General features: G+C 40.9%; 1 protein-coding gene across 1 annotated transcript in view; it reads right to left on the bottom strand.

The window, feature by feature from the left end:
• Nucleotides 1-1,558: 1,558 nt before the first annotated feature.
• smc6 (structural maintenance of chromosomes 6) overlaps nucleotides 1,559-27,413 on the bottom strand; it is a 60,138-nt gene continuing 34,283 nt past the window's right edge. Inside the window, exons 18-26 of the mRNA XM_031902954.1 lie at nucleotides 18,924-19,004; nucleotides 17,133-17,303; nucleotides 16,632-16,769; nucleotides 15,533-15,678; nucleotides 11,854-11,979; nucleotides 6,729-6,834; nucleotides 5,967-6,119; nucleotides 4,791-4,888; nucleotides 1,559-2,019 (exon numbers count right to left, since the gene is read on the bottom strand). Coding sequence (XP_031758814.1) covers nucleotides 1,908-2,019; nucleotides 4,791-4,888; nucleotides 5,967-6,119; nucleotides 6,729-6,834; nucleotides 11,854-11,979; nucleotides 15,533-15,678; nucleotides 16,632-16,769; nucleotides 17,133-17,303; nucleotides 18,924-19,004 — 1,131 coding nt within the window. The 3' untranslated portion in view covers nucleotides 1,559-1,907. The remainder of the gene's footprint in view (nucleotides 2,020-4,790; nucleotides 4,889-5,966; nucleotides 6,120-6,728; nucleotides 6,835-11,853; nucleotides 11,980-15,532; nucleotides 15,679-16,631; nucleotides 16,770-17,132; nucleotides 17,304-18,923; nucleotides 19,005-27,413) is intronic.

Consider the following 27,413-nt stretch of genomic DNA (forward strand, 5'->3'; position numbering starts at 1 on the left):
TACACAAACCATATATACCAACATTAATACTAACTGTAGATATTAGTATCACAATAGCCTTGCATACTATGCTTGTTCAAGAACTCATCCAGGCCCTGCATTTATCCCATGGCTGGGAATTAAAGGCTATGATATTTATAAAGATATATAGGCAGCCTGCAGGGTAATGAGCAGGGACTGGTTAGGAGATTATGAATGTAATGTTTATATTGTTATGTGGTTAATTCTAGTAATTGGTTTAAATGTTGCTCGGGCCTGTCTCCAACCTATTAATTGGTGCGTTGTGTTTATTGGGATTGGGTTCAGAATGATACAACTTACCTTTACTATGAGCTCTTGCAGTTTCAGTGAACCTATGCTTGTTCTTGAGCCTACACTCCTATTTAGAGAAAACTACAACACCCCCTGGAAAAACAAAGCGCTGTGATGGTTTTGTAAAAGTGACCCCTAAAAGTAGCTTTGACCCTAAAAGTAGGAAGCTCTCCACTTTAGGGTGACTATGACATTGGTGACACTGACTGGTTAGACTGTGAAACTGGGTGTTGCTATAAACACTCCAGAACTCACATTTCTCACTCACCTTACACAGAGGTCAGTGCAATCACCCCCCTAAATCTCACCCAGAATTCCCAGCTACAATACAGATTAAACATGGTTTCCTTTCAGTCAGCTACGTTATGGGACCTGGGGTTTTCCAGATAAGGGGTCTTTATGTAATTTGAATCTTCATACTTCAAGTCTACTAAAATCATATAAATATTAATTAAACCCAATAGGAATGTTTTGCCACCAATATAGATTCATACAGCTTAGTTGGGATCAAGTACAGGTACTGTTTTATTATTACAGAGAAAAGGGAATCATTTAACCATTAAATAACCCCAATAGGGCTGTTCTGCCCCAATAAGGGGTAATTATATCTTAGTTGGGATCAAGTACAGGTACTGTTTTATTATTACAGAGAAAAGGGAATCATTTAACCATGAAATAAACCCAATAGGGCTGTTCTGCCCCAATAAGGGGTAATTATATCTTAGTTGGGATCAAGTACAGGTACTGTTTTATTATTACAGAGAAAAGGGAATCATTTAACCATTAAATAAACCCAATAGGGCTGTTCTGCCCCCAATAAGGGGTAATTATATCTTATTGAAAAATATATATAGGGGGGAGCACGAAACAAAATGCAAAATTTCTGCAAAAAAAGTGCTTTTATTTTTATGCCATACATAACATGTTTTTTTCCATAATCTCAATTGAATGAGTTTATGTCAAAAAGGGAAGGTATAATTCACCTTTAAAGTTAAGCACAACAAAAATTAGGTTTCAAAAACCTTTAAAGATCTGACCTTTACACTATAATAAAAAAAATAATAATACAAAAATATAATTCTAAATAAGAAGATATGTAAAATAAGACACAAACCCCAATATGAAATAAAAGGAACTTAATCTGTCCAGGAACAGTAACCCAAAGCAACCAATAAGATGTTTTTAAGCAGGCGACCAGTAAATGCTACCTGCTGATTGGTTGCTATGGGTTACTGCTCCTGGGCAAACTTAATGCCATTTATTACATAACCCCAAAAGTTTGGGCAGGAGCAGTAACTCATAGCAACCAATGATATGTTTACTGTCCAACAGGTACCAGTAAAAGCTACCTCCTGCTAGAGCTATCTCCTACTAGAGATGACGAGACCTGTAGTAACCTAGAGCAACCAATCAGGTAACAGTAATAATCCCTGGTTTACCACAAAATGAACATCTGATAGGATTAAACTAGACTGTTCTACCTGGTGTGTGTAATTACATAACATTATTTATATACAAATAGGTAAATATAAAATTACAAACAATCAATATAAAATCCCATGTATAAAATGTAGAACTACAGGAGGAGAGTTGAATTATTCCTCATCTTCTGCCTCTTGATTTAATGGCTGGAAAGGCAGCGTTGTTTGCCCCCTTTCAGGATCTTTCATTCGAAGAATTCTGATGATGCTGCTAGAAGGTAAGGAGCTGCAGAGATAGGATACGTAATATTACAGGGCTGGAAGTACGAACACATACAATCGATCACAAAGGGCTTTTTGGAAAAATTATATATATTTATATATTCCTGATTTCTTATTCTTTTGCATGTTTGTCACACAAAATGTTTCTAATCATCAAACACATTTAACTATTAGTCAAAGATAACACAAGTAAACACAAAATGCAGTTTTTAAATGAGGGTTTTTATTATTTAGGGAGAAAAAAAATCCAAACCTACATGGCCCTGTGTGAAAAAGTAATTGCCCCTGAACCTAATAACTGGTTGGGCCACCCTTAGCAGCAATAACTGCAATCAAGCGTTTGCGATAACTTGCAACGAGTCTTTTACAGCGCTCTGGAGGAATTTTGGCCCACTCATCTTTGCAGAATTGTTGTAATTCAGCTTTATTTGAGGGTTTTCTAGCATGAACCGCCTTTTTAAGGTCACGCCACAACATCTCAATAGGATTCAGGTCAGGACTTTGACTAGGCCACTCCAAAGTCTTCATTTTGTTTTTCTTCAGCCATTCAGAGGTGGATTTGCTGGTGTGTTTTGGGTCATTGTCCTGCTGCAGCACCCAAGATCGCTTCAGCTTGAGTTGATGAACAGATGGCCGGACATTCTCCTTCAGGATTTTTTGGTAGACAGTAGAATTCATGGTTCCATCTATCACAGCAAGCCTTCCAGGTCCTGAAGCAGCAAAACAACCCCAGACCATCACACTACCACCACCATATTTTACTGTTGGTATGATGTTCTTTTTCTGAAATGCTGTGTTACTTTTACGCCAGATGTAACGGGACACGCACCTTCCAAAAGTTCAACTTTTGTCTCGTCGGTCCACAAGGTATTTTCCCAAAAGTCTTGGCAATCATTGAGATGTTTTTTAGCAAAATTGAGACGAGCCATAATGTTCTATTTGCTTAAAAGTGGTTTGCGCCTTGGAAATCTGCCATGCAGGCCGTTTTTGCCCAGTCTCTTTCTTATGGTGGAGTTGTGAACACTGACCTTAATTAAGGCAAGTGAGGCCTGCAGTTCTTTAGATGTTGTCCTGGGGTCTTTTGTGGCCTCTCGGATGAGTTGTCTCTGCGCTCTTGGGGTAATTTTGGTCGGCCGGCCACTCCTGGGAAGGTTCACCACTGTTCCATGTTTTTGCCATGTGGATAATGGCTCTCACTGTGGTTCGCTGGAGTCCCATAGCTTTAGAAATGGCTTTATAACCTTTACCAGACTGATAGATCTCAATTACTTTTGTTCTCATTTGTTCCTGAATTTCTTTGGATCTTGGCATGATGTCTAGCTTTTGAGGTGCTTTTGGTCTACTTCTCTGTGTCAGGTAGCTCCTATTTAAGTGATTTCTCAGGTGTGGCAGTAATCAGGCCTGGGGGTGACTACAGAAATTGAACTCAGGTGTGATAAACCACAGTTAAGTTATTTTTTAACAAGGAGGGCAATCACTTTTTCACACAGGGCCATGTTTTTTTTTCTCCCTTAATAACGTAAACCTTCATTTAAAAACTGCATTTTGTGTTCAATTATGTTATCTTTGACTAATAGTTAATGGTTTTTGATGATCAGAAACATTTTGTGTGACAAACATGCAAAAGAATAAGAAATCAGAAAGGGGGCAAATAGTTTTTCACACCACTGTATATAGTTGGCAGGAATGCTGGCAGATTGCTGACTGATGTTTAATACATTTTGGTACAATCCTAAATTCTCTGATACCATAGTCACTTTTTGGCCAGTGGGGGCTGTTTGGGTCCTTGTGTAATCAGTTTGCATACTGCACATTTGCCAGAAGAGAGGACTCTTGCACCAATTGTGGGGCACAGAAGGAATTTTGCATGAAAAAACATAATTTTGTATTATGACCAACCCCCTTTCTGTGCACATACTTTGTAGTGCTCACAAAGTATCATTTTTGAGCACAGTCAAAAAAAATAAATAAATTAGAGGGAACACTGTTAAAGTGGGAAGACTATAAGTCAGGGTAAACAGGACTGGATGGGCTGTGGGTGGGACTCCCTGGATCAGGGTGACGTGGCCTTGGGTTTCTAACCCCTGATCCCTGGCCACCAGTTTCCATTGTTAAATACAAGTTCAGATTAAAGTGGACCTGTTACCCAGGCATAAAAAGCTGTATAATAAAAGCCCATTTCAAATTAAATATGACCCCCAAACTCATTTTTTATTAACACATCAGTACCCATTATAAAAGCATTTAAAAATCCCAACTGTCAATCATATATTGCCTGCCCCGCCTCTATGCCTTAGGAATAAAGGTGGGGCTGAGAGTTACTTTCACTTTCAATTCAGAACTTCTTAGATGCTGCTGCTCTCCTCACATCCCCCCTCCCTCCTCACCATCTAATTGTGTAACCAGTGCATGGATATGGGTATTAGGCCCCCCCATACTGGCACAGAAAATAGATTTTGGCAGGATGCAAAGCTTCCCTTAATAACAGTGTCCACAAAATGGCCCCTGCCTGCTTGCTGCAACTGTGAATTCCAAAGGCTGAAGAAATTAAGATTAAACTAATTTTTATGGTGTAAGTGAAGTTTATTTTGCTTGACAAACACAATTGAAAACAATCTGGAATTATTTCTTAGGGTTACAGATACCCTTTAAAGGAGGGGACGAGACCCAGAAGGAAAAGGAGCAATTTTTATAATGTCCACATCAGGTTAACACATCAACAATGCACTAAGCAGCCATGGTAAAGTGGGATGGTGAGAGATGATGCTCACTTACCTCATATTCTGTGGCGTTAGTAAAATAAACTGCCGAAACCTCTGTGAATCTGCTACTTTCAGCATCATATCCATTGATATCCTTCTGTTTACCATGTCCTGGACAAAATGAGAGGATGTAAGCAAATATTCATATATATGCATAGCCAATTCCCTAGGGTTGGCCAAATGATCAGTAAGTCCTGGGCAATTACCTACAGGTGGGACTGTAGATTTTCTACTCTTGATTGTTAGGGTGTAATTAGATAAAAAAATTGTTCAGCATATGCTAATGAAGGGACCAATAGGGTTAATATGCCCCTATGTCTTTAAGCCCTACGATTTCCTATATCATGCTGTTACTGGGCATGTATCTAGTGTTCCATTAGCATATGTGCCTTATTGGTTAACAGGGAGACTACTCCCTTGGTACTACACTGAGCCTGGGATCAACAGGGCCCCAGTAAAGCTTCTACCCTAGAGTCTGCATCTAGCTCTAGTGAAGTCGGGGAACAGGGACCCCGTGAATGAGGAGTAGTAAGAGGATAATTTGTAAGAGCACTTTCTAGGAAAGTGAGATTAGTTAGAAAGAGCAGTTTCTGGCTCCAACCAGGAGAGATTAGCTGGAAGTACTCTTCCCTACAGGCATTGTTGGCTTAGTGCAGGACCACAGTTAAGAAGCAGGTATCAGGTCAGTTCCTATCCCTAAACCGGTGGACACCATACGTTTCTAATTGTTGTGCAATTGCCTGATATCTCCTCTGTGTGACACCCTGTGGATCATTGTCTTTGACAATAAACAAGTTACATTCTGGTTTACCATAAAAAAAACCTTCTGGCGCCCATTCTTTTGTTTGCTTGCACACAGCTTAAGTGAGTTGTAGTAGCTCTACACCCCAAGGATATTTCCACATAGCGAAAGCCCATCTGGCATGTAGAGTACTTAGTGCCTCATGCTCTAAAGCCTATCTAGCTGGTATTTCTTGTTGTTACAGTCAAATAGGGGTTACACTAAGAATCCAGCTTAGAAAATATGACTGGGATATTCCAAGTAATGATTTGGGATAACAAGTGCTCCACTTGTAAACTTGTCCCTAGGGAACAAGCATCCAGCATTTGCCTGTAAATAGCTTAGGGTAAGTGCTGAATAAGCAAGGATTATGTTACAAAACATCCGCAATTAATATATTCATCTCACCATGTAGACATCAAACTCATCCAAGCACCTGAATGGTGACTCTGCTATAGACCAGAGAGAGAGGATAAAGCACACATTGGAGAATGATCGCTCTCCACCAGACAGAGATCTCATATCACTCAGTTCTGCCTTGTTCCCTTCTCCTGGTTGGACCTGGAATAAGAACATCTGGAGTTAGTTTATATCAGAGTACAAAATCACACAGTAATTAATACTCTATGTAGGCCCAATATCAAAAGATCTATAAACTTGTGCTGTATGCTAGACTACAGATTTACTGTAATTGGGGCTGATGTACTACTGTATGTATGATAAGCTAAACACGTGTTAGCAGGTTTTTAATTTTACAGGATACTAAAAAGGAAAAGCAACCACACTTTGGAATGTATTATGATGTATGGATCATAACATTCCAAAAAGGTTAGTAACACTGAGAGCTGTGAAACTGTGGAATTCTCTCCCTGAAGTGATTGCACTGGCCAGAGATGGGCCTACTGGCAGATACATTAGATGCCTTCAGGAAGAAGGGGTTGGATAGCTTTTTAGGAGAATGGTGAAACCAGCAAATCAAATCCATACACAGCTGATAATCCATTGATAATCAATAGTTAGTCAGTAAAATATCCCTTTAAAGGACCAGTTGAGAAGAAAAAAAAAACTACAGCGTTATGATATGTAGCTTACGGGACAGAGTTATAAATGACTTATCCCTCCTAATTATTAGACACAGTTCAATGCACAGATTCTTTCTTATAGACTTACAGTTATTGACAGAGTCTCATTCTTATGGTCAAAGTTGATCTTGCCAGAGTGTTTCCTCTGTGACAGCAATGAGTTAAAGAAACACTTGCACCGGAGAGTCAGGCTCCTTAAATTCATAGAGGTACAAACAAAGCACAGGTCAATACTTTTAAAATGTTAAGTAATTTCATATCATATCTAAGGAAACCAACCATGTCCCATAGTGCTCTCTGTTTTGGAAATGTGTTTGTGTTGGATGAGAGGAGGGTTCATTTAATTTCATATCAGGATCTTTTTTCTCCTGAGCTCATAAAAAATATTGAAAATGTAATGGAGAATTTGAGTTTAATAACTTTATTTGTAATCCCCTTTACATAGATTGTACTGGGTACATCAATTAAATGGAAATCTCACTGTGGATAAAGTAAGGTGATGAAATAATTTGATGTTTTCTGGTGTTTTATGAAAGCTACAAGGTAGGCTTGCCATATGTTTAGGCTCTCAGAGTAGCCTACAGGCTTTAATTCATAAAACAAAGGTCCTGGGCCAGTGGCATAACTAGATATTACTGGGCCTCAAAGCAAATTAATTTTCAGGCCTCCCAAATGTCTGAAGGTTGACCTGTTTTACCAATATTACTTCTGGGCCCCCCAGCAGCTGCAGGGTCTGCTTCCTCTGTAGTTATACCCCTCTCCTGGGCAGGGTGTCTGTTTTTCCCTTTCTCCCACTATCTGAATAAAGGACTTTACTTTAGATGAATATACAGGAAAATGGGAAGGATCATCGGTTTGTTCTGATAGGTCCCCATGTACAGGCGGAGTTAGCTTGCTTAGGTTGTGATTGGCTTAGAGTATGCAAGAAAAGAGTTTGCGGGCGAATCCAGGACTTAAAAGAAGGACAATAAAAATGCCTGCACAAGTAGTCTTACAATGTAGGTGGCCACTGATGCAGCCCATGGGATCCTACCTTCACCTCTACAGGAACCTGTTAAACCTCACCACCCAAACAAAGCTAACTGCAAGTGTTCATAGTGTCAAGTTGTTTTTTTTGCCATGGTGCATTTAGCATTGTGCATTGTTTAGGAATGTTTGTCGGTAGACATTATGGGGCCGATTCACTAAAGTGCGATAAAACGTGCGCTATTTATAGCGTGCGGTAAAAATTTTATCGCGTCTTAATTTTCGCGACTTTTCTCATAATTCACTATAAGCATACTTGCGCTATTTTACGCACGATATTGCATGCGTTATTTAACTCGCAAAGACTATTTCAAAGCGGTATCTGCCGGTACATGCGCTAAATAACGCACGCGTTTAGTCGCCGCATATATATAGTAGCATATAAATAGTGCATATAAATTGTCGCCACATATAAATGGTAGCATATAAATAGTAGATGCTTATAAATAGTAGCCGCTAGTGATGAGGAAATTTTTTTAAACTTCCACGAAACGGCAAAAATGTTGTGCGGGCAAAAAAATTGTTGCCGCAACTATTATTTTTTTACGCCTGTGTCAATTTTTGGATGTGCAGTGAATTTTTGCATGGCAAATTTTTTCATGCGTTTTGCCATTGGCAGATTGTTTTGCGAAATGCATGAAAAAATGCGCCGCAGAAAAATTTGCCGCACGTACAAAAATTTGCTGCGAATCCATGCCTGGCGAAACATTTCATCACTTGTAGCCGCATATAAATAGTCGTGCAAATGAAGGCACGCCATGTTAGCCATACACGCCAATACTTGCGGAAAATTACTGTATTAAAAATGACCATTTCCCTGCAAACTGGCGGCTGCGTCACTCTAGGGGAAACACAGACTTGAATAAATAACACTGTAAGTCCATATTTTATTGGCAAAAGCTCATTTACTGTACTTTTCTATAATTATCGCCTGCCTGAAGCACTCTTACCTTCCACTTTGTGCCTGTATGTTACCCAACCACTTAGATTGTAAGCTTAACGGGGCAGGGACCTCCTTCCTACTGTGTCTCATACCCCATGGCACTTATTCCCTGTGCATTTATATATATTTATTGTATTTATTTATTATAACGTGACCTCCCTGTGTGTAATTTTGTATGATTGTACAGCGCTGCGTACCCTTGTGGCACTTTATAAATAAAGTTATACATACATACATACATACATTATTGTGTTATAAACCATAGTGTGTGGATGTTTATTTCCTAAATAAACTACTGCCATTCTAAAACTAAAAGTGCCCTTAGCACTACAATAAGGGGGCAATTTAGCAAAATTCAAGTTTGCATTTTTTTTTTCAAGAGAAAAATGTGGTAAAAAACATGAGGGGGTTAACTTCTCCTTGAAAATGAGTCAAGGACAGGCTGTTACTGACTATTCTATTCCTCTACTATTTTAAGCCTCCATACGTATACTGTATTTTTTGGACAAAAAAAGTTACCGTACATACTCGAGTATAAGCCGATCCGAATATAAGCCAAGGTACCTAATTTTACCTAAGAAAAACTGGAAAAACATATTGACTCGAGTATAAGCCTAGGGTGGGAAATGCAACCGCTACTGCTAAGTTTCAATAATCAAATAATTAATAAAGGACACTTAGGGGCACATTTACTAATCCACGAACGTCCGAAAAGTATCCAAATGCGTTTTATTCGTAATGATCGGTATTTTGCGTTTTTTTCGTAAATTGGCGCAACTTTTTTGCAAATTGTCGTGACTTTTTCATAGCATTATGACTTGCGCAAATTGTCACAACTTTTTCGTAGCCGTCACGCTGAGTCTGAAAGTTTCGGATTCATTCAAGCTTCAGTATCGTGACTTTCCTTGGGCCAGGTTGGAGCTGCAGAGTGCCATTGAGCCCTATGGGAGACTTTCCTTGGCCGGGTTGGAGCTGCAGAGTGCCATTGAGCCCTATGGGAGGCTTTCCTTGGGCCGGGTTGGAGCTGCAGAGTGCCAATGAGCCCTATGGGAGGCTTTCCTTGGGCCAGGTTGGAGCTGCAGGGTGCCATTGAGCCCTATGGGAGACTTTCCTTGGGCCGGGTTGGAGCTGCAGAGTGCCATTGAGCCCTATGGGAGACTTTCCTTGGGCCGGGTTGGAGCTGCAGAGTGCCATTGAGCCCTATGGGAGGCTTTCCTTGGGCCAGGTTGGAGCTGCAGAGTGCCATTGAGCCCTATGGGAGACTTTCCTTGGGCCGGGTTGGAGCTGCAGAGTGCCATTGAGCCCTATGGGAGACTTTCCTTGGGCCGGGTTGGAGCTGCAGAGTGCCATTGAGCCCTATGGGAGACTTTCCTTGGGCCGGGTTGGAGCTGCAGAGTGCCATTGAGCCCTATGGGAAACTTTCCTTGGGCCAGGTTGGAGCCCTATGGGAGGCTATGGGAGGCTTCCAAAATCATGCAAAGTCTGAAAGGTTTGCCCGCCGTTTACGAGCGCTCAATATGAAAAAGTTGCGGCACTATACGAGCAAATCGTAACGGCTACGACAATTCGCGCAAGTCATAACGGCTATGAAAAAGTCGCGACAATTTACGAAAATTTTGTAACGCCGGTGAAAAAATCGCAAAAAATATGAAAATGTCGCAAAATGTTTGTTTCCAAAACAAATTTTTCCCATTCAGATTCGTGGATTATTAAATGTGCCCCTTAGAGTGACCCCCTGTGAACTCTTCCTAAACATATAATGTTGACAGCTGCACATTAGGGAAAGGTATATGGAGGACCCCTTGACCCTCCTGCCTTAAAGCTGCCATACTAAGTATCAAGATAAGAATGCTAATATGAAGATACTTTAACATTTAGTTTAAAATAATTAATTATAGTCCCACTTTTGTCCAGTTGTTCTTTTGCACCTACAGTAACTGCCTCCTTCTATTTATCTTTTTGTACCTTATTATGCAGTTCCCACTTCACTCCATATTCACTGGGCACATCTTAGAGGTTTCTGTGCAACTGCACTCCATATTCACTGGGCACATCCTAGAGGTTTCTGTGCAACTGCACTCCATATTCACTGGGCGCACATTCACTGGGCACATCCTAGAGGTTTCTGTGCAACTGCACTCCATATTCACAGGGTGCACATTCACTGGGCACATCCTAGAGGTTTCTGTGCAACTGCACTCCATATTCACAGGGTGCACATTCACTGGGTGCTGCCTGGAGGTTTCTGTGCAACTGCGGATGCGCCCGTGGACACGCACGGGGGGATGCGCAACGAATGTCAGCACAGCGTAGCATATACGGACTCGAGTATAAGCCGAGGTTGAAGCCGAGATTTATAAAGTGCCAAACCAGGAAACAGATGCTATTTACTCCTAAGGGGTTGGGGGGTGGATGTGTGGCCATTGGGGTTCATAAAAAGCTTGGGCAAGTCTGCGCCATTGCAGTAACCCACATCAAGCAGACATTTACTACCAGTTTCTAAAGTGCAGCAGATTGATCAAAGTGAGTTAGAAGTTGGTTCACTTTCAGGCAAAGGCATGGGAAGATTTCTATCTGGCTCATAATGGCCAAATTGGCTCACCCCCATTTGTACTCAGTTTTAGCTGATGGGATAAAGGAAGCAATAGCTTTATCTATGGATACTGGGAAAGGCAGGCATGTTGGCTTAAAAAGGCCATACACCAGCTGACCTGGGGCCTAAATAGAAAAATATTTTCTAAATTGGCAGTCCACAGGGATGGCCACACACCTTTGTTCTGATGGTTTAGGCACACTCAAAGTTCCCCATATGCCACTGAACACTGGCTGACTGCATCACAGCATCAACAGTCTAATAATTAATTCTCTACAGAAAATAATGGGGCCACAATTCATTCCTACACCATTTCTGTTGCAAACATTCTGTGTCCAGGCTAAATGCAATGTAATTTTATTATCTATGTGGAGTACAATCTATTTCTATTTGTATCTGTATAAACAATTATTTCCTCAAACTATTCTAAACATGAAGACATTTTTATGCTAAACATCTCAAGGCATTCTTATTTATTCTATATTTTGGTACCAACACTTGCCTCTGCTGTACAGTTTGTCTAGAAACAATAAAAGGCTTAATGGATAAGTAAACCTTAAAAAAAATGTTTTTAATGGTATATTTATACTTTAATACTATTAAATCAAACTAAACTGAAAAAGGGAAAAATATCTAAATAAAATTTCTTACCTCTGAAACTTTTGAAAACACTCGTGTCTTTGTTCCATAATTGTATCTAGCAATGTAATAAACCTATTCAGGTGCTTAATTTTTCTTTCCGCATCTTGATACCTTTCTTTTGCTTCATAGTATTGCCTTTGTAGGAAAAACAAAACACAATACAATAGAATTACTGTACAAATCTCAAGAAATGTAAAAGCAACTGCAGGACATAAAAACATTATGAATAAAGCAAAGCAAAGCTTTCCCTGGCAGACATATTTAAATGACTTTCTAGATTCTAAAGGAAATATATTATATTAAACGGGACCTGTCAACCTCACCTCAAATCTTTGATCTGGCAGTAAGGCCTGTATGGAAAAATAATCCTCCACTACACATAAACAATCTCCCCATTTCTTATTACAGTAGTTTGGAAGCCATTGTTCTTTATATTAATGCCCTGTCAATCAAAGTCCAGCACCTCTGCCCTAATGTCTAAGGTGTACAAATGTTGCCCAGCACTCAGCATCACTGCTCTTCTGTTCTCCCCTCCCTAATCCACTGGAAGAATTTTACGTAGTTTTTCTGAGATTCTTTTTTTCTGATTATTCTTAGTGGATCAAGTTACCAAAAGGCACATGAAATATTTAAAATCTTTGGTTTAGTAAATTTATGAGTGGCACATTGTTTTACCTGTTATTGACACGCATTAGTTAAAGGGGACCTGTCACCCAGACATAAAAAGCTGTATAATAAAATTAAACATTAAACCCAAATCCATTTTTATATTAACACATCCAAACCCATTATAAAAATCCCAGCTGTCAATCATATATTGCCTGCCCCGCCTCTATAGACAATAACTTTAGTTTTCCATTCAGCACTACCTAGATGTCACTGCGCATCTCACTTTCCCCCTCCCTCCTCATCATGTCATTTTGTAGCCAGTGCATGGGCCTGGGCATCTGGTCCCCCATTCTGCACAGAAACAAGATTTTGGCATGATACAAAGCTTGCCTTCATAACAGTGTCCACAAAATGGTGCCTGCCTGCTTGCTTTGAGTAATTCCAAGACGGAAGGAAACAAAGATTTATATTATTTATATAGTGTAAGTAAAGTTTATTTTGCTCAACTAACAATATAGAAAATAATTTGGAGTTATTTCTTAGGGTGACAGAAGAACTCACTGGGAAGGCACTATGTTTAGGTGGCCAATGCCATAGCCTGGTTACGGTGTGAAGCACTATGCTATGATTGAAAAAGTGGTAGATTTTAATGTCCAGGTAACTCGGTGCTCAGTGCTTTTGAGAACAGAATTTTAAGTGAAAATTTTAAGGTGCATATCATTGACATGAAATATGAAAATTGGTGGAAAAAGATTAAAAAACACAAGTGGATAAAGGGTCACAATACCATAAATGGGCCCATTTACCTCTTTCAGAAGCACGAGGTCCCGGTCAGAGCTCACACTTCTGCCTATAACAGCCACCTTTCACTTCGGGGGGGCCCTCTGCTACTCGGATGCTGCCAGGTATTAAAGCAAAAGAACCGAGGCAGAATTTCTGGGCAAGCAAGGGAACCGGTGCGTGTTGCAGGAGGAACGCAAAAGAGCAGAGCATAGTTGAGTAAACAGGCCAAAGTGGATAAGCAAACTTTTAGCTCTGCACAGAATCGGAATCTAGAAGTGTGATCAGTAACAGGCAATAGGTCGGTACAGACAGCGAAACAGCAAAGGTCGAAGAACAGGCAATGGGCAGGAACACAAGATCCGACAGGAAGTTCACCCAGGAACTATACAGGATAGACCATTGTTGGGAAAATGAAAATAGCACGTCATCACGCAGTGCGTCAAAACCCATGTCAAAATCTGCTGCACGTGTCAGGAACCACAAGGTGCGCACAGTGGCACCCACTGCCTCACCATAGCACATGACATTTTAAGTATAAAGAAGCCCAACAAGCCCCTGACACTCCCAATACATAGAGGCTTATTTATGAATTTGTGAATTTCTAATTTTTTTTAGAATGAAAAACTTGAAATTCTACCTCGAATGTTTACTTTGAGATTTGTAAATAAAAAAACTCAATCTAATTAAACAGTTAAAAAAATCAAATCTGTATTCTAATCATAGTCAATGGGTCTGCAAACTCTACAGCGGCGGTTTAGCAGTAGTGGAGCTCTTACTTATATTGTTTATACCTGCAATTTAGGTTTCTGGAGGTTTTTTTGTTTTGTTTTTTTTTTAATCATGGGAGGTGACAGGTCCCCTTTAATAAGTGAATTCATTCGATTAAAGATCCAAAAGAGCTTTATTTTCAATACAACCAAATACCAGTTACAGCGCATTGAGTTTCACCCAGGACCCCGAAGGTACATTTAAAAACTAAAACAAAAATTACACATAATTAAATACAACAATCTAAAGCAGTGATCCCCAACCAGTGGCTCAGGAGTGACATGTTGCTCACCAACCCCTTGGATGTTGCTCCCGGTGGCCTCAAAGTAGGTGCCCATTTTCAAATCTCTGGCTTTTTTCAAAGTTAGTAAAAGATTATTACCGGTTGAATACAGTAGAGGGTTAATAATATATATTATGAAGGTCTTGGGTATTGCTTGCTTAAAATGATAGCCCAGTAGCTTTAAACAGATAATTGTATACAAGCTTGATGAAGGACCCTTTACATAATATCAGCTGTTTCAGAGTTGTAATAGAGAGCCCTATTGATTGAATAAAGGGGCCCAGGGTAGGGAACCCTTCCCAAAACGTTCCACAGTTACTTCATTGTCCTGTTATCTGTACAGCCTTGTCTATTGTTTAATATAGGCTTTAGAATGTCCCCTCTATCATTGTATATCAAGCGTCTCTGATCGCTAAAGCTGCGTTAAAGCCTAAAATGCACACTTAGCTGTTCGCTGGTCGAGCAATGGGCAGGCAGCCAGAGAGTTGCAGATTTTAGTACCCGCTGGTGCGGGGGGTGCTGATTGCGCTGAGTGCGGTGGGTTAAATTCTGTGATGGCTGGGGTTTCCGCTGCTATGGTGCCTGGATGAAGCGGAAATCGTCTATGGAGCAGCCATGTTGGATGCTGCACACTAGCACCCCCGACAGATGGCAAATCTGTCATGTAGTTTACACGTCAGATTTTTCCCATTATAGTCCCATTATATTTTTACCTCTGCAACTACATCTATGCATACATGCGTTTTGTCAATCTGACACCATCCGACAAAAGCTTCCGTGGAGTTCAGCCCTAACTTTACCGTGCTAAATATCTCCCCAATGGAACATCTATGAACAGTAGGAGGTGAATAGATCATTTTTAAAAGGGGTTTTAGAACTGTATAGGCATCTGCATGGTTTAGCTGAATACAATCTGGTTAAACCAGGGGCAAGAATATTAACTAGCAATACCTCCCAGCATGCTCAGCTGCAGAGTCAGAACAGTTTGGACATACTCATAATCTGTTTAGATCAAGTTATTTTTCTGGTGCTCACCTGTCTGATCTGCTTTGATTATTCCATCTCTTGGGTGGCCCATGCCCCAAGCTGCCTTGCACTCCTTTAGTGCAACAGGGTGCAAATATGCTTATTATTCAGAATATTAAATCTTTCATTTGTCTTGTAGATGTAATATTACAGAGAACTTGTACTAAGCATGACATTTGTGCTAAAGGCAATAATAAATAACAAAGGAGATTTGCCTACATTATTATTTCCTCTCTGTTTCCGTGGAGAACTTCTTCAGAGTTTATTTTTTCCCTTAACCTGTTAATTTCGGTGTCTAAGCTTCTAGCAGTTCTACTGACTTCTATTCGCTCTGGGCAGATATATTTGGCCTGGGAGATTTTCACCTGAAACAACAAGTACTTGCATTATTGCTGTAACAGACATTAATGCCACAAGTAACATTATACTGACAGTACAACTATGCAATCTATTAACCTAGTCTTCCAGTCACAAAATCCCAGATAGTTTTATTTTAACAAAAAAAAATTGTCTGATTTGCTTTTTCTGAAACAATAGAACACTGCCTTGTACTTAATGTTACCTGAGATTGGATAAATCTCTTTTTATCATTTTTTCTCTTTTAGCATTCAGCAAGTACAGGTCTGTATATAGCATATAGCCATCCTGAAAGCTGCCCTTTCTAATCTGCCTCTGGTCCAAGCAACACAAAGCTACATTTGTAATGTTATTTTTTCATTTTGTTTATTGGTTTTGAGGAAAAAAGTCTGTGACCTCCTCTGGCTGCCAACCTTTAATAAAAGGGCATAGTTTGCCATGATTTTATAATTAACATTTTATTTTAGTATTCTCAGTGAAAGAGACCAGTAATACAACATAATCTAATGAGTCTAGTCTTATACGAACTGTTCTAAGGCTTACACCATTAAAAATATTTTTATAGAAATCCTGTTAACAAATTTGTTTGCATCACAGGCAGAGATTACTAAGGAGGTGTATTTTATTCCCTATTAGAGACAGGAGCAGCACAGCAAGCAAGGTTCTGCTTAACAGTACTGCCTTCCCTCCTTCCATTGGTTGATTATGGAATACAGGGAAGATTTGCTAGTCTTTAAGTGCCTCTAACTCAATGCTAATCACAATCTCTGCTTATAAAACCTAAAACGTCCCCATTATACATTAAAATCAGTCTACTAGAGTAAGCAAAAGTGTGTAGTGGTGATATCACGGATCCCTAGTCTATAAAGCTTGATGAAGCTTTGAGAGTATTTCTAGTATCCAAAGCAGAGAGATGGCACTTAGGTTTCCCAACTGTGTTATACTAAGCAGGGCTTCCCACCTCCAACTCTTGTTCTTTCCCTGCTACTTCTTCCTTTCGCTTTTGGATGCGGTCTAAGTGCTTCTTCAGTTTGTCCACATAGTGCTTCTTATGGCGCTTACAGTTCTCCACTTCTTGGTCAATTCTGTGAAGGTCTTCCTGCATTAAGTGACAAAACTTTTTAATTATTTACAAATGAGAACATAGGCTTACTCCATACAATGAAAAGGTGAAATAAACAACACAGCTTCTACACAGTTAATTGGGTAGATAGATGATAGATAGATACCTTTATTTTAAAAGTGAAATGCTCTCTTTAACAGCTTGCAGGGATAATGAACACTATAGCAGCCCCAGTCTTACACAGGCTAAGATATCTACCTCACAAAAATCATAGCTGTTTGCTAAGTAAAACAAAAACTATGTTCGGCACAAGACCTATTCTTCTAATCAGGTTTGGACTTTAACAAATAAGTTAGTGCATATTTTACAAATACACATCCAGTATAAATAGAAGCTTACCTTTACCGGTTCAGCCACATCTGACACTGAGATGATTTTCCTCTTTATTTCCTCATAATTACTCTCTGCCGTTGTTAGAAGTAATTTCAAATTCCCCATGTTCTCCTGGGCCAGTTCCACCTCTTGTTTAACAAGTTCTATGATTTCTGTGTTTTCTGCTGCTTCTTTTTCCTGTTAAGAAAAAGTACAAAAAATCCCAGAAATGTCTTATTATTACAGGGGTGGTTCACCTTTAAGTTAACTTTCAGTACATACAATGTTGTATATTTAGCAACTTGGTCTTCAATATTTATTTTTTTTTATAGTTTTTGAATTATTTGCCTTTTTCTTCTGACTCTTTCCAGCTTTCAAATGGGGGTCACTGACCCCAGCAGCCAAAAAACTATTGCTCTGTGAGGCTACAATGTTATTATTATTGGTACTTTGTCGGCTACATTTTCTGCTTGATTATCTGCAACGACCCCTGAGCTTAGCATCTCACCAGCTGCCCAGAGCCCAATGAGTATGTGCAGTGCCACTGACACTCCTAACTAAACCCAAGATGGGGAGCTCCTATGCACAGCTCTGAAGGCTTAGAATATTACTGTTATAGAGTTGCTGAACCTTTAGGCTGGTGCATTGAGCTTAGTATACAAAATATGGAATCTCTAGCCATATTTAGTTCTCTTTTAAGCTAGCTACACACACACACAGATATTTCATATAATATGGACAATTTCCATATTATTTCATTGTTGGTGTATTTGTGAGGCTCCTACCAACTGGTTTGCTTGATATAACTGTAATGCAGTTGCAACACGGCTGACACCAGCAAAATTAATAACTCAAAATATCAAACAAATATTATTATGACTTGAAACATGCATGGGGTTAGCACTAAGGCCTGCATTTCTTTATACCTCGCCAATCAATGCATCAGTGTAATGTGGTTAATCCTGCAATATGGTAAAACTGCATAGATATTCAAATCTAGAATTTATTCAGCTGGTGTATGTGATTATCAGAATTCCAATATTAGCTAGATATTAAATTGTTACTGTTTTAAATACTTCAGTGTTCTGATATTCAGATGTAATAAGGTGTGAAGTCTGCACGGGCACATCTGTCCTGGTCCTCGTGCCACTTGCATCATGTGTGTTTGCAGAATTCGTGTGATGAATTTGGCATGTATGCACAATAAAGTCTGAATAGACGCCAAGGCCCTCACTCCCTTGAAAAGTCATCATTGCCTACCAGGGTAACTCTGAGCCTTTACCTTTGTATCCTAAACCTGTTACCAAACACAGCCTGAATCCTGGACTCTTCTGCCTGCTAAACCTGCTGTCTGTTTCTGGTTTGGCTCTTGCTGCTTGCCCTGACCTTTGGCTCATTTCTGACTGATTTCTGTAGCTTGCATTGGAAGTTCCTACCATTACAGGACTTTTGCCACTCCTCCACGTGGCCAGTCCTGTTTTACTTTCAGGTATTGTAACCACCGTGAGGGGTACAGTAGAGTCTGTTCTTCATCTTGGCTCCAGTAAACTGTATATAAATATGACAGATGTATAATCAGCAGGCAAACGCCAATTTACATTTTTTAAGTTTTTTTGGAAGACTATAAGAAAAAAGTCCCCAACCCAAACTCTCACTTGTGCTAGAGAACATTCTCCTCTAGAAGATAGGCAAAGCTCTGTTTTACATTAATAGTGCACAGCTGAAGTCCTGAATATCTGAAATGAAATATTACTTCCAATGACTAAAATGAAGCCACTGCTAGCACTTGTACCCAATTCAGAAAAGACCTGGTCTTACCAGAGTAGCAATGTCTGTAGAAGGCTGCTCTTCCACATTCTCCAGCTCAGCTATTTGTTCAGACAATGTTCGAAGCTCTGTCTAGGAAAAAATATAACCACAGAAGGTCATCACATTGAAGAATTCACAATGAATTTATAAAGTTTCCCAAATGCCTAATGTACAATAAAAAAATAAACCTCATTCCTAATAGATTCTAGGGGGCTGCAAGAATTTGTGTTGAAAAATGCAAGAAATTACTACACCAGCTGGACAAAGAATTACATCCTCAATCATCTCATCCAAGGTAATTTCCATGCTATCACTAATATCTGATTTGCAAGAAGGGGGAAACACACTAAGTCAGTCTGCATTAATACAGAACAGATGAATACATTAGCAGTTCCTATTACAGTGGGGATCTACAGGCAGCGGCTGCCCAGCTGTACTTTTATGCCATGTCCCTTAGGCAGTCAGGAGGATGCTGGGACTGTATTACAGCAGCAGCTGGATAACTGCAATGTGTAAGTCCCTGTTCCCAGCTATTAATTCCATGTTCAAGCAGCTCTGTTAGTCATATTACAAGAGACAAAACACCCAGCACTAGTGCAGACTAGAAAAGGAACATACAGGCATATTACACATATTTTTAAATAATAAAGCAAACTACTACTCCTGATCTTTTTAATGAGTTTTATTTACTGTCTTTATTTACTGTCTTTACTAAGAATGTCATACAGCAGGCTGGGAAGCTGCAGGTAGGAGGTAAGAGCTCTTCTCATATCATCCATCCATGCAGACCGCAGTGCATCCATAAAGGCACAGACTGCTGGATCTCTGTACTTATCAATATATATATATATATATATATATATATATATATATATATATATATATATATATATATATAATATATATAGTCATTTAAGACTAATGGCATTGTATATTCCTGGAAGTGAATGCAAGAAAAAAAGTATAGCAGAAAAAAACTGTGATGAACAGTGGTCACAGAACCTTGATCCACTGCCAGCCAGATTTTTACAAATATGAGGTATAAGGGTAAAGGCACTTAGTAGCAGCTACTTTTTCACCAGAAAATCCCCTGCCATAGACAATACTGAGAATTGCCTCTGCTAAAACACACATAGAGACAATTATCAGTAAATGATCAGCATTGTCTATTTCTGTATCCTTAAAGGGGACCTGTCACCCAGTCATAAAAAGCTGTATAATATTATTATTATTATTAACATTTATTTATAAAGCACCAACATATTCCGCAGCACTGTACAATAAGTGGGTTTCATACATTGGACATACAGAGTAACATATAAAGCAATCAATAACCGATACAAGAGGTGAAGAGAACCCTGCCCAAAAGAGCTTACAATCTACAAGGAGAAAGGGTTGAGACACAAGGTGTGGGAATGGGCATGACCAGAGTTGTGAGAGGTGGGGCACAGGGTATTGCTAAACTAGATTAGGGTAAGCTTCTCTGAATAAATGTGTTTTTAGAGATCTTTGAAGGCAGAGAGATTGGGAGAAAGTCTGACAGTTTGTGGGAGCGAATTCCAGAGAAGGGGGGCAGCCCTTGCAAAGTCTTGAATGCGAGCGTGTGAGGAGGGAATGAGAGAGGAGTTGAGGAGCAGGTCAGTAGAGGAGCGTAACAAGCGGGTTGGATGGTACCTAGAGATGAGTTCAGAGATGTAGGGTGGGGCAGAGTTATGGACTGCTTTGTATGTGAGAGTCATTAGTTTGAATTTTATCCTGGATGGTAGGGGAAGCCAGTGCAGGGATTGGCAGAGCGGCATGGCAGAGTGATTGGCAGAGTGGCATGGCAGAGGAGGAGCGGTTGGAGAGGTGTATGAGCCTGGCAGCAGTATTCATTATGGACTGGAGAGGGGACAGTCTTTGGAGGGGAAGGCCAATTAATAGGAAGTTACAGTAGTCCAGGCGAGATATTATAAGAGAGTGAATAAGAATTTTGGCAGCATCTTGGGTGATAAATGATCGTATTTTGGAGATATTTCTTAGGTGAAAGTGACATGATTTGATAAGTGATTGGATATGAGGAGTGAAGGACAGGGCAGAATCAAGGATAACCCCAAGGCACCGGGCCTGGGAAGATGGGGTGATGGTAGAATTGTTAACCGTTATAGATACCTCGGGAACAATGTGGGCGTTGGATGGGGGAAAGAGAACCAGTTCAGTCTTAGAGAGGTTTAATTTAAGGTAACGTTGGGGCATCCAAGTGGAGATAGCGGACAGGCAGGAAGAGACACGAGTTAGAAGCTCTGGGTTGAGATCAGGAGAGGAAAGATAGATCTGAGTATCGTCAGCATAGAGGTGATACTGAAAGCCAAAAGAATTGATTAGTTTGCCAAGTGAGGAGGTATAGAGAGAAAATAGTAAGGGGCCCAGGACAGAGCCTTGGGGAACCCCGACATAAAGAGGCAAGGGAGAAGATGATTCCCCATTGTAAGAGACACTGAAGGATCGATCTGAGAGATAAGATGAAAACCAGGATAAAGCAGTGTCACGAAGGCCAAGAGAGCGGAGAGTCTGGAGGAGAAGAGGGTGATCCACAGTGTTAAAAGCAGCAGAGAGATCGAGAAGTATTAGTAATAAAAGTCCTTTTCAAGTTAAACATCAAACCCAAATTCCTTTTTTTTAATAACACACCCATACACTTTATGTGTGTGTGTATATATATATATATACATATTTCCCTGGCTATCCATGTCAGCATTCACTCATGGGTTTACTCCACCCGCTGATAGGACAGAATTAAAAATAATTATCACTCCAGATACCACACCTATATATAAATCCACCCCTTCCTCTCAAGAGTGTCTTTTTTCTGTCCTCTGAAGCTGATGGGGCGCGCCTGTTTTCAGGTTAGAATTTTTCTTTTAGGCTTACCTGGTCCCAGTGTATGGGTGCCCAAACCAGAGAAAGTTCAGCCTCTCTTTCTCTGAAGAGCCATGGAGGTATGCACAGTGACACACTTGCTATCCTGGCTGTCCCTGTTAGGCAGCTGGGGACTAAAAGTGACCACTTGCATTGAGATACCATGTATGCCTACAACATTACGGTGGGCAGGTAGCAGTGGCATTTACTACTTCCCTTTTTAAAAGGGTTGTTACAGGGCAGATCACGGGCATCTTGTTTTCCTTACCTTTTATTTGACTTTCATTTGCTTTTTTCTCACCAGCAGTTTTGCTGATTTTCTTTCTGTCCCCTCTGGCCGGTGATCCTTGCAAATGCAAAGCCCTAAAATGCTGCCAAACTAAGGTTGTAGGTAAGCCTTTTGGTAAGTGCAATGGTATAAAAGAGAGCAAGGATTGGGGAATCAGGGAAGTTATGTTTATGCCATTCCCCTTAAAGAAGAAATCTTCTAAGGCTGATGCCACACGTGGCGTTTTTACGCTGCGTATTTTCTCAGCCTAAAATCGCCGTACAAGCCACACAGCCCCTGACTATGGCGTTTTTCAGCCTAGTACTGGTGACGTAGCAAATCCCGTTTCCATGGTGCTAATAGTGTGAAATAGCAAAAAATGCTGCGTATTTCTGCTAGGTCTGGCAGCTGCCTTTGTGTATACATAGGAATAGCTTGCTGTGCAAATACTGGCGTATTTCAGCCAACGCTTGAAAAATCTGTGCTAAGGCTTTTTGTAGCGTATTTACGCTTTGTGTGGTTTGCTTCGAGTCTTTTTAAGTTATTTCTATGGATGATGATATCAGGCGTTTTTCAGCCGCTGAGAAAATTAGAAAATACGCAGTGTAAAAACGCCTCGCGTGGCATCAGCCTAATAGCCTGATTAGCTCAGCTAGCTATGGCTTCATTGCATCCACCTGGAGTCGGTAGGATTGGAAAGGTCAAAGCTTCTGCTATTCTACTGACTGTGTGACTGTTCTTATTAGTCTGTGGCCAGACTCACATTTGCTGTTGGTAACACCTACTAAGGACTGTCTACTAAGATGAATTTTACTAGCATATGACTATTTTCCTAGTCTGCCCTATGCCATGCCTTTGCTATGTTTAGTATACTAACACTGTGGTGTTGTAAATGTACATTCTGTACTATGTTGTGGCTTTGTTCAGTATATTAATACTGTTATTGCTAGTTAACATACTGAGCTATGTATGCACTGTGTTGTTTGGCATATTAATATTGTAGTATTGCATTTTTTTATCCATTATTTTTAGGATATTAATACTATGCTATGGCAAATTTATATATTATGCGTTGTTCAGTGGATTAGTACTACACCACTGCAAATAAAAGTTCAGAATTCTTTGCTATATTCATGATAGTTAATGTGAATAGGCTGTACTTCTGCAATATCATATATTAATATTCTATTTTTGCAGGTTAAAATTATAAGCCTTTGTTATATTTAACGAATTAACATTAATACTGTTATTGCTAGTTAACATACTGAGCTATGTATCCACAGTGTTTGGCATATTAATACGGTAGTATTGCAGGTATCCATTATTTTTAGGATATTAGGGGGCTGATTTACTAACCCACGAATCCGACCCGAATTGGAAAAGTTCCGACTTGAAAACTAACATTTTGCGACTTTTTCGTATTTTTTGCGATTTTTTCGGCGTCTTTACGAATTTTTCGTTACCAATACGATTTTTGCGTAAAAACGCGAGTTTTTCGTAGCCTTTACGAAAGTTGCGTAAAATCTTGCGATTTTTCCGTAGCGTTAATACTTACGCGAAAAGTTGCGCCTTTTTCGTAGCGTTAAAACTTAAGAGGTGCGAAGTTTCGCGTAAGTTTTAACGCTACGAAAAAAGCGAAACTTTTTGCGCAAGTTTTAACGCTACGAAAAATCGCAAGATTTTACGCAACTTTCGTAATGGCTACGAAAAACTCGCGTTTTTACGCAAAAATCGTATTGGTAACGAAAAATTCGTAAAGACGCCGAAAAAATCGCAAAAAATACGAAAAAATCGCAAAATACCGATCTTTACGAAAAAAACGCAATCGGACTCATTTCGACCCGTTCGTGGGTTAGTAAATCAGCCCCTAGGACTATGCTATGGCAAATTAATATATGATGCTATGTTCAGTGTATTAATACTACATCACTGCAAATAAAGGTTCAGAATTCTTTACTATATTCATGATAGTTAATGTTACGAGGCTGTACTTCTGCAAGGTCATATATTAATATTCTATTTTTGCAGGTTAAAATTATAAGCCTTTGTTTTATTTAATGAATTAACATGGTGGCTGTGAAAGAGTTACAAAGCAGTGGTTCTCCTATGCTCGGTATGTAGTATTGCAAGTAGCATTACCATGCCACATTCAGCTATATCCAATACAGAAAATTAATTACAACATGTTTCCATATTAAAGTTGATCCGCCTGGCTGTGCTCGTTATGCTTTTACTATCACAGTGTATTAATACTGTATGTTTTAAACGGAGCCAGCAAAATTACCAAATTCTGCTTTTTGCAGTATATTAACACTTTTATTATTATTTATTATTATTATTATTATTATAACTTGGTGATACTATATTTAGTATTCTCATTATTTTTGTGTTGTTGCAAGCTAGCATTACCATGCTATATCTATTTTCAGGATATTAATGCTGTATTATTGCTCAGGAAACCTGATATACTATTGCTGTATTCAGTTTATTAGTATTATGGTAAGTTAGCATGACTGAGCCTCTGCTATTTAATACTGTTACTGTAGGTAAATGTTACTCTAGCTCTAATGTTTTATAAATTTCTGTTCCTAGGTAGATAAATTACTATACTTCCGTATATTACTGCACAAATACTGGTTAAAGGCAGTTTTATGCCTCTGCTAGGTTCTATGTATTAATTCAGGCAAGATACTATGTATCTCATGGGTTCAGGGTAACTTGTTGTCTCTGCCCTGTTTAGGGTAAGGCTACGGCATCAATGCACGGTAAGTACTACAATAAAGCTAGGCTATTTCCATTATAGTATGGGTAATACTGTAGGTAGCATTGTAAGGCTATATCTGTTGGGTATACCGGGCATCATTAGCCATTTCTAGATAATCTAGTCATCTTTCTCGCTACAGTGTAGTATTGCTGTGTTTCTATTTCTAAATGTTGATACCACGTTTCACGGTAAGTTTTTTTTTATTGTCATCCATAGCCTCTGCTTAAAGGAACTGTAACACAATTTTTTCACATTCAAAATATCCTCTCTAAATACTTTGATTAGCAAATACAACATAGCAAAATATCAATAGAATAAGTGGTTTTTAAGAAAATCAACCTTATATAGCTCAAGAAGCAGCTCTCTCCCTACTTTTGTAGCACACTTCCGGGTTTCTCCCCCCTCCCTTTCCCCCCCTTTCCCCGTGCAGGCTCAGATAGCGATCCGTTCCTACAGGCAGACAGTGTTATCTAGGACAGGGCCGGCCCTAGGCCGATTGGACCTATTGCTGGTAATTGGGCCAGTTTCATTGGTGTTCAGCAGGTAATTTGATTGGTCGCGCCCCGTGCGTACATGTAACTTCAGTACGCACGGGGCGCAACCTTTAAAAGTGAAGAAGCAGAGGATGCAAGCAGCGGACAGCTGGAGGAGGAGCATGGGGACGCTGAGCGAGAGCAGGATGGAGCAGGTAGGCGCTGGGGGTAGAGTTGGGGGAGCTGGTGGAGGCCTGGGGGAAAGCTGGAGGAGTCCAGGGGGAAAGCTGGAGGAGGCCTGGGGGAAAGCTGGAGGAGGCCTGGGGGACAGTTAAGGGAGCTGGAAGATGTTGGGGGGTGCTGGGGTGGAGAGTTGGGGGAGCTGGAGGAGTCCTGGGGGAAAGCTGGAGGAGTCCTGCGGGATAGTTAATGGAGCTGGAAGATGTTGGGGGAGCTGGAGGATGCTTGGGGAAGAGTTGAGGGAGCTGTTGGATGCTGGGGGAAGAGTTGGGGGATGCAGGGGGGGAGAGTTGGGGGAGCTGGAGGACGCTTGGGGGAGAGTTGGGGGATGCTGGGAGGGGGGTTAGGGGATCTGGAGGACACCTGGGGGAGAGTTGGGGGAGCTGGAGGACGCTTGGGGGAGAGTTGGGAGATGCTGGGGGGAGAGTTGGTGGAGCTGGAGGACACCTGGGGGAGAGTTGAGGGAGCTGGTGGATGCTGGGAGGATAGTTAGGGGAGCTGGAGGACACCTGGGGAAAGTTGAGGGAGCTGGTGGATGCTGGGGGGAGAGTTGGGGTAGCTGGAGGACACCTGGGGGAGAGTTAAGGGAGCTGGAGGATGCTGGGGGGAGAGTTGGAGGAGCTGGAGGACACCTGGGGGAGAGTTGGGGGAGCTGAAGGATGCCTGGGGGGGAGTTGGGGAATGTTGGGGGAGCTGGAGGATGCTTGGGGGGAAGCTGGAGGATGCTTGGGGGGGAAGCTGGAGGATGTTGGGGGGAGTGGGGGAGCAGGAAGGAGCGGGCCATAGTATGAGGACACTGGGGTAGGACCAGCAATGTTTTGGGGGGCCTTGGGCTGGCTACCAATGTTTTAGGGCTGTTGCCCTGGCTACCAATGTTTTAGGGGGGGCCCTGGCTACCAATGTCTGTGTCCTTTGTACTGATGGGAGAGGTTACTGGGGGAGGGGCCATTGGGGGCAGGGTGTGGGAGGAGGGGGGCCCAGAAAATTTTGTTTGCTAAGTTTGCTCATAGCCTGTACAGAGAGATACCATAAAACTATGGCACATAGGGATTCCCCTGTACTAAGCACAATTCAGCAGGAACAGCCCCCTGAGTTTGCTCCATATGATGGCTACATGAAAGCTGGTCAGTGCTGCTCTGTTCTGCTAGTGTTGGGTGTTTGCCCCTATTTACATTTTTTAAATGTTGGGAGGTGTGCCTATATTAAAGGGAAACGAAAGTCAAAGTCACTTGGGGGTGCCAAAATGTTAGGCACCCCCAAGTGACTTTAACCGCTTACCTCGTACCCCGGGCTGGTGCCCCTGTTAGGAGAAAACAGCACCAGCCCGGGGCACCTGGAGCGCAGCGCTTCCGTCTTCCTCGCTTCCTTTTCCTGAGTGCCAGCGGTGGGCGCATGCGCAGTAGAGTGAAAAGCCGACTTTAACATTTAAGTTCGGCTTTTCACTCTACTGCGCATGCGCGCGCAGCGAATCAGCAGCAAGGAAGCGCCGGCAGCTACCCCGGGCTGGTGCTGTTCCTTCCTCACAGGGGCACCAGCCCGGGGTAAAAGGTAGGCGGTCAAAGTCACTTGGGGGTGCCTAACATTTTGGCACCCCCAAGTGACTTTGACTTTATTTTTCCTTTAAGCACAATTCAGCAGGAACATCCTAAAAAACTATAAAACTATGGCAGCATAGTGATTCCCCCCCTGTACTAAGCATAATTCACAATGTACTAAGGGGGCCCCGCAAAAATGGTTCCAATTGGGCCCTGCAGTTGCTAAGGCCGGCCCTGATCTAGGAAGAAGAAATGGTTTATTACCTGTCCCTCTGCCAGCACCATCGCTGAAAAACCCAATAAATCACTCCCAGGACAGAA

This window comes from Xenopus tropicalis, chromosome 5 (assembly GCF_000004195.4).
Source record: "Xenopus tropicalis strain Nigerian chromosome 5, UCB_Xtro_10.0, whole genome shotgun sequence".
Taxonomy (NCBI): Eukaryota; Metazoa; Chordata; class Amphibia; order Anura; family Pipidae; genus Xenopus; species Xenopus tropicalis.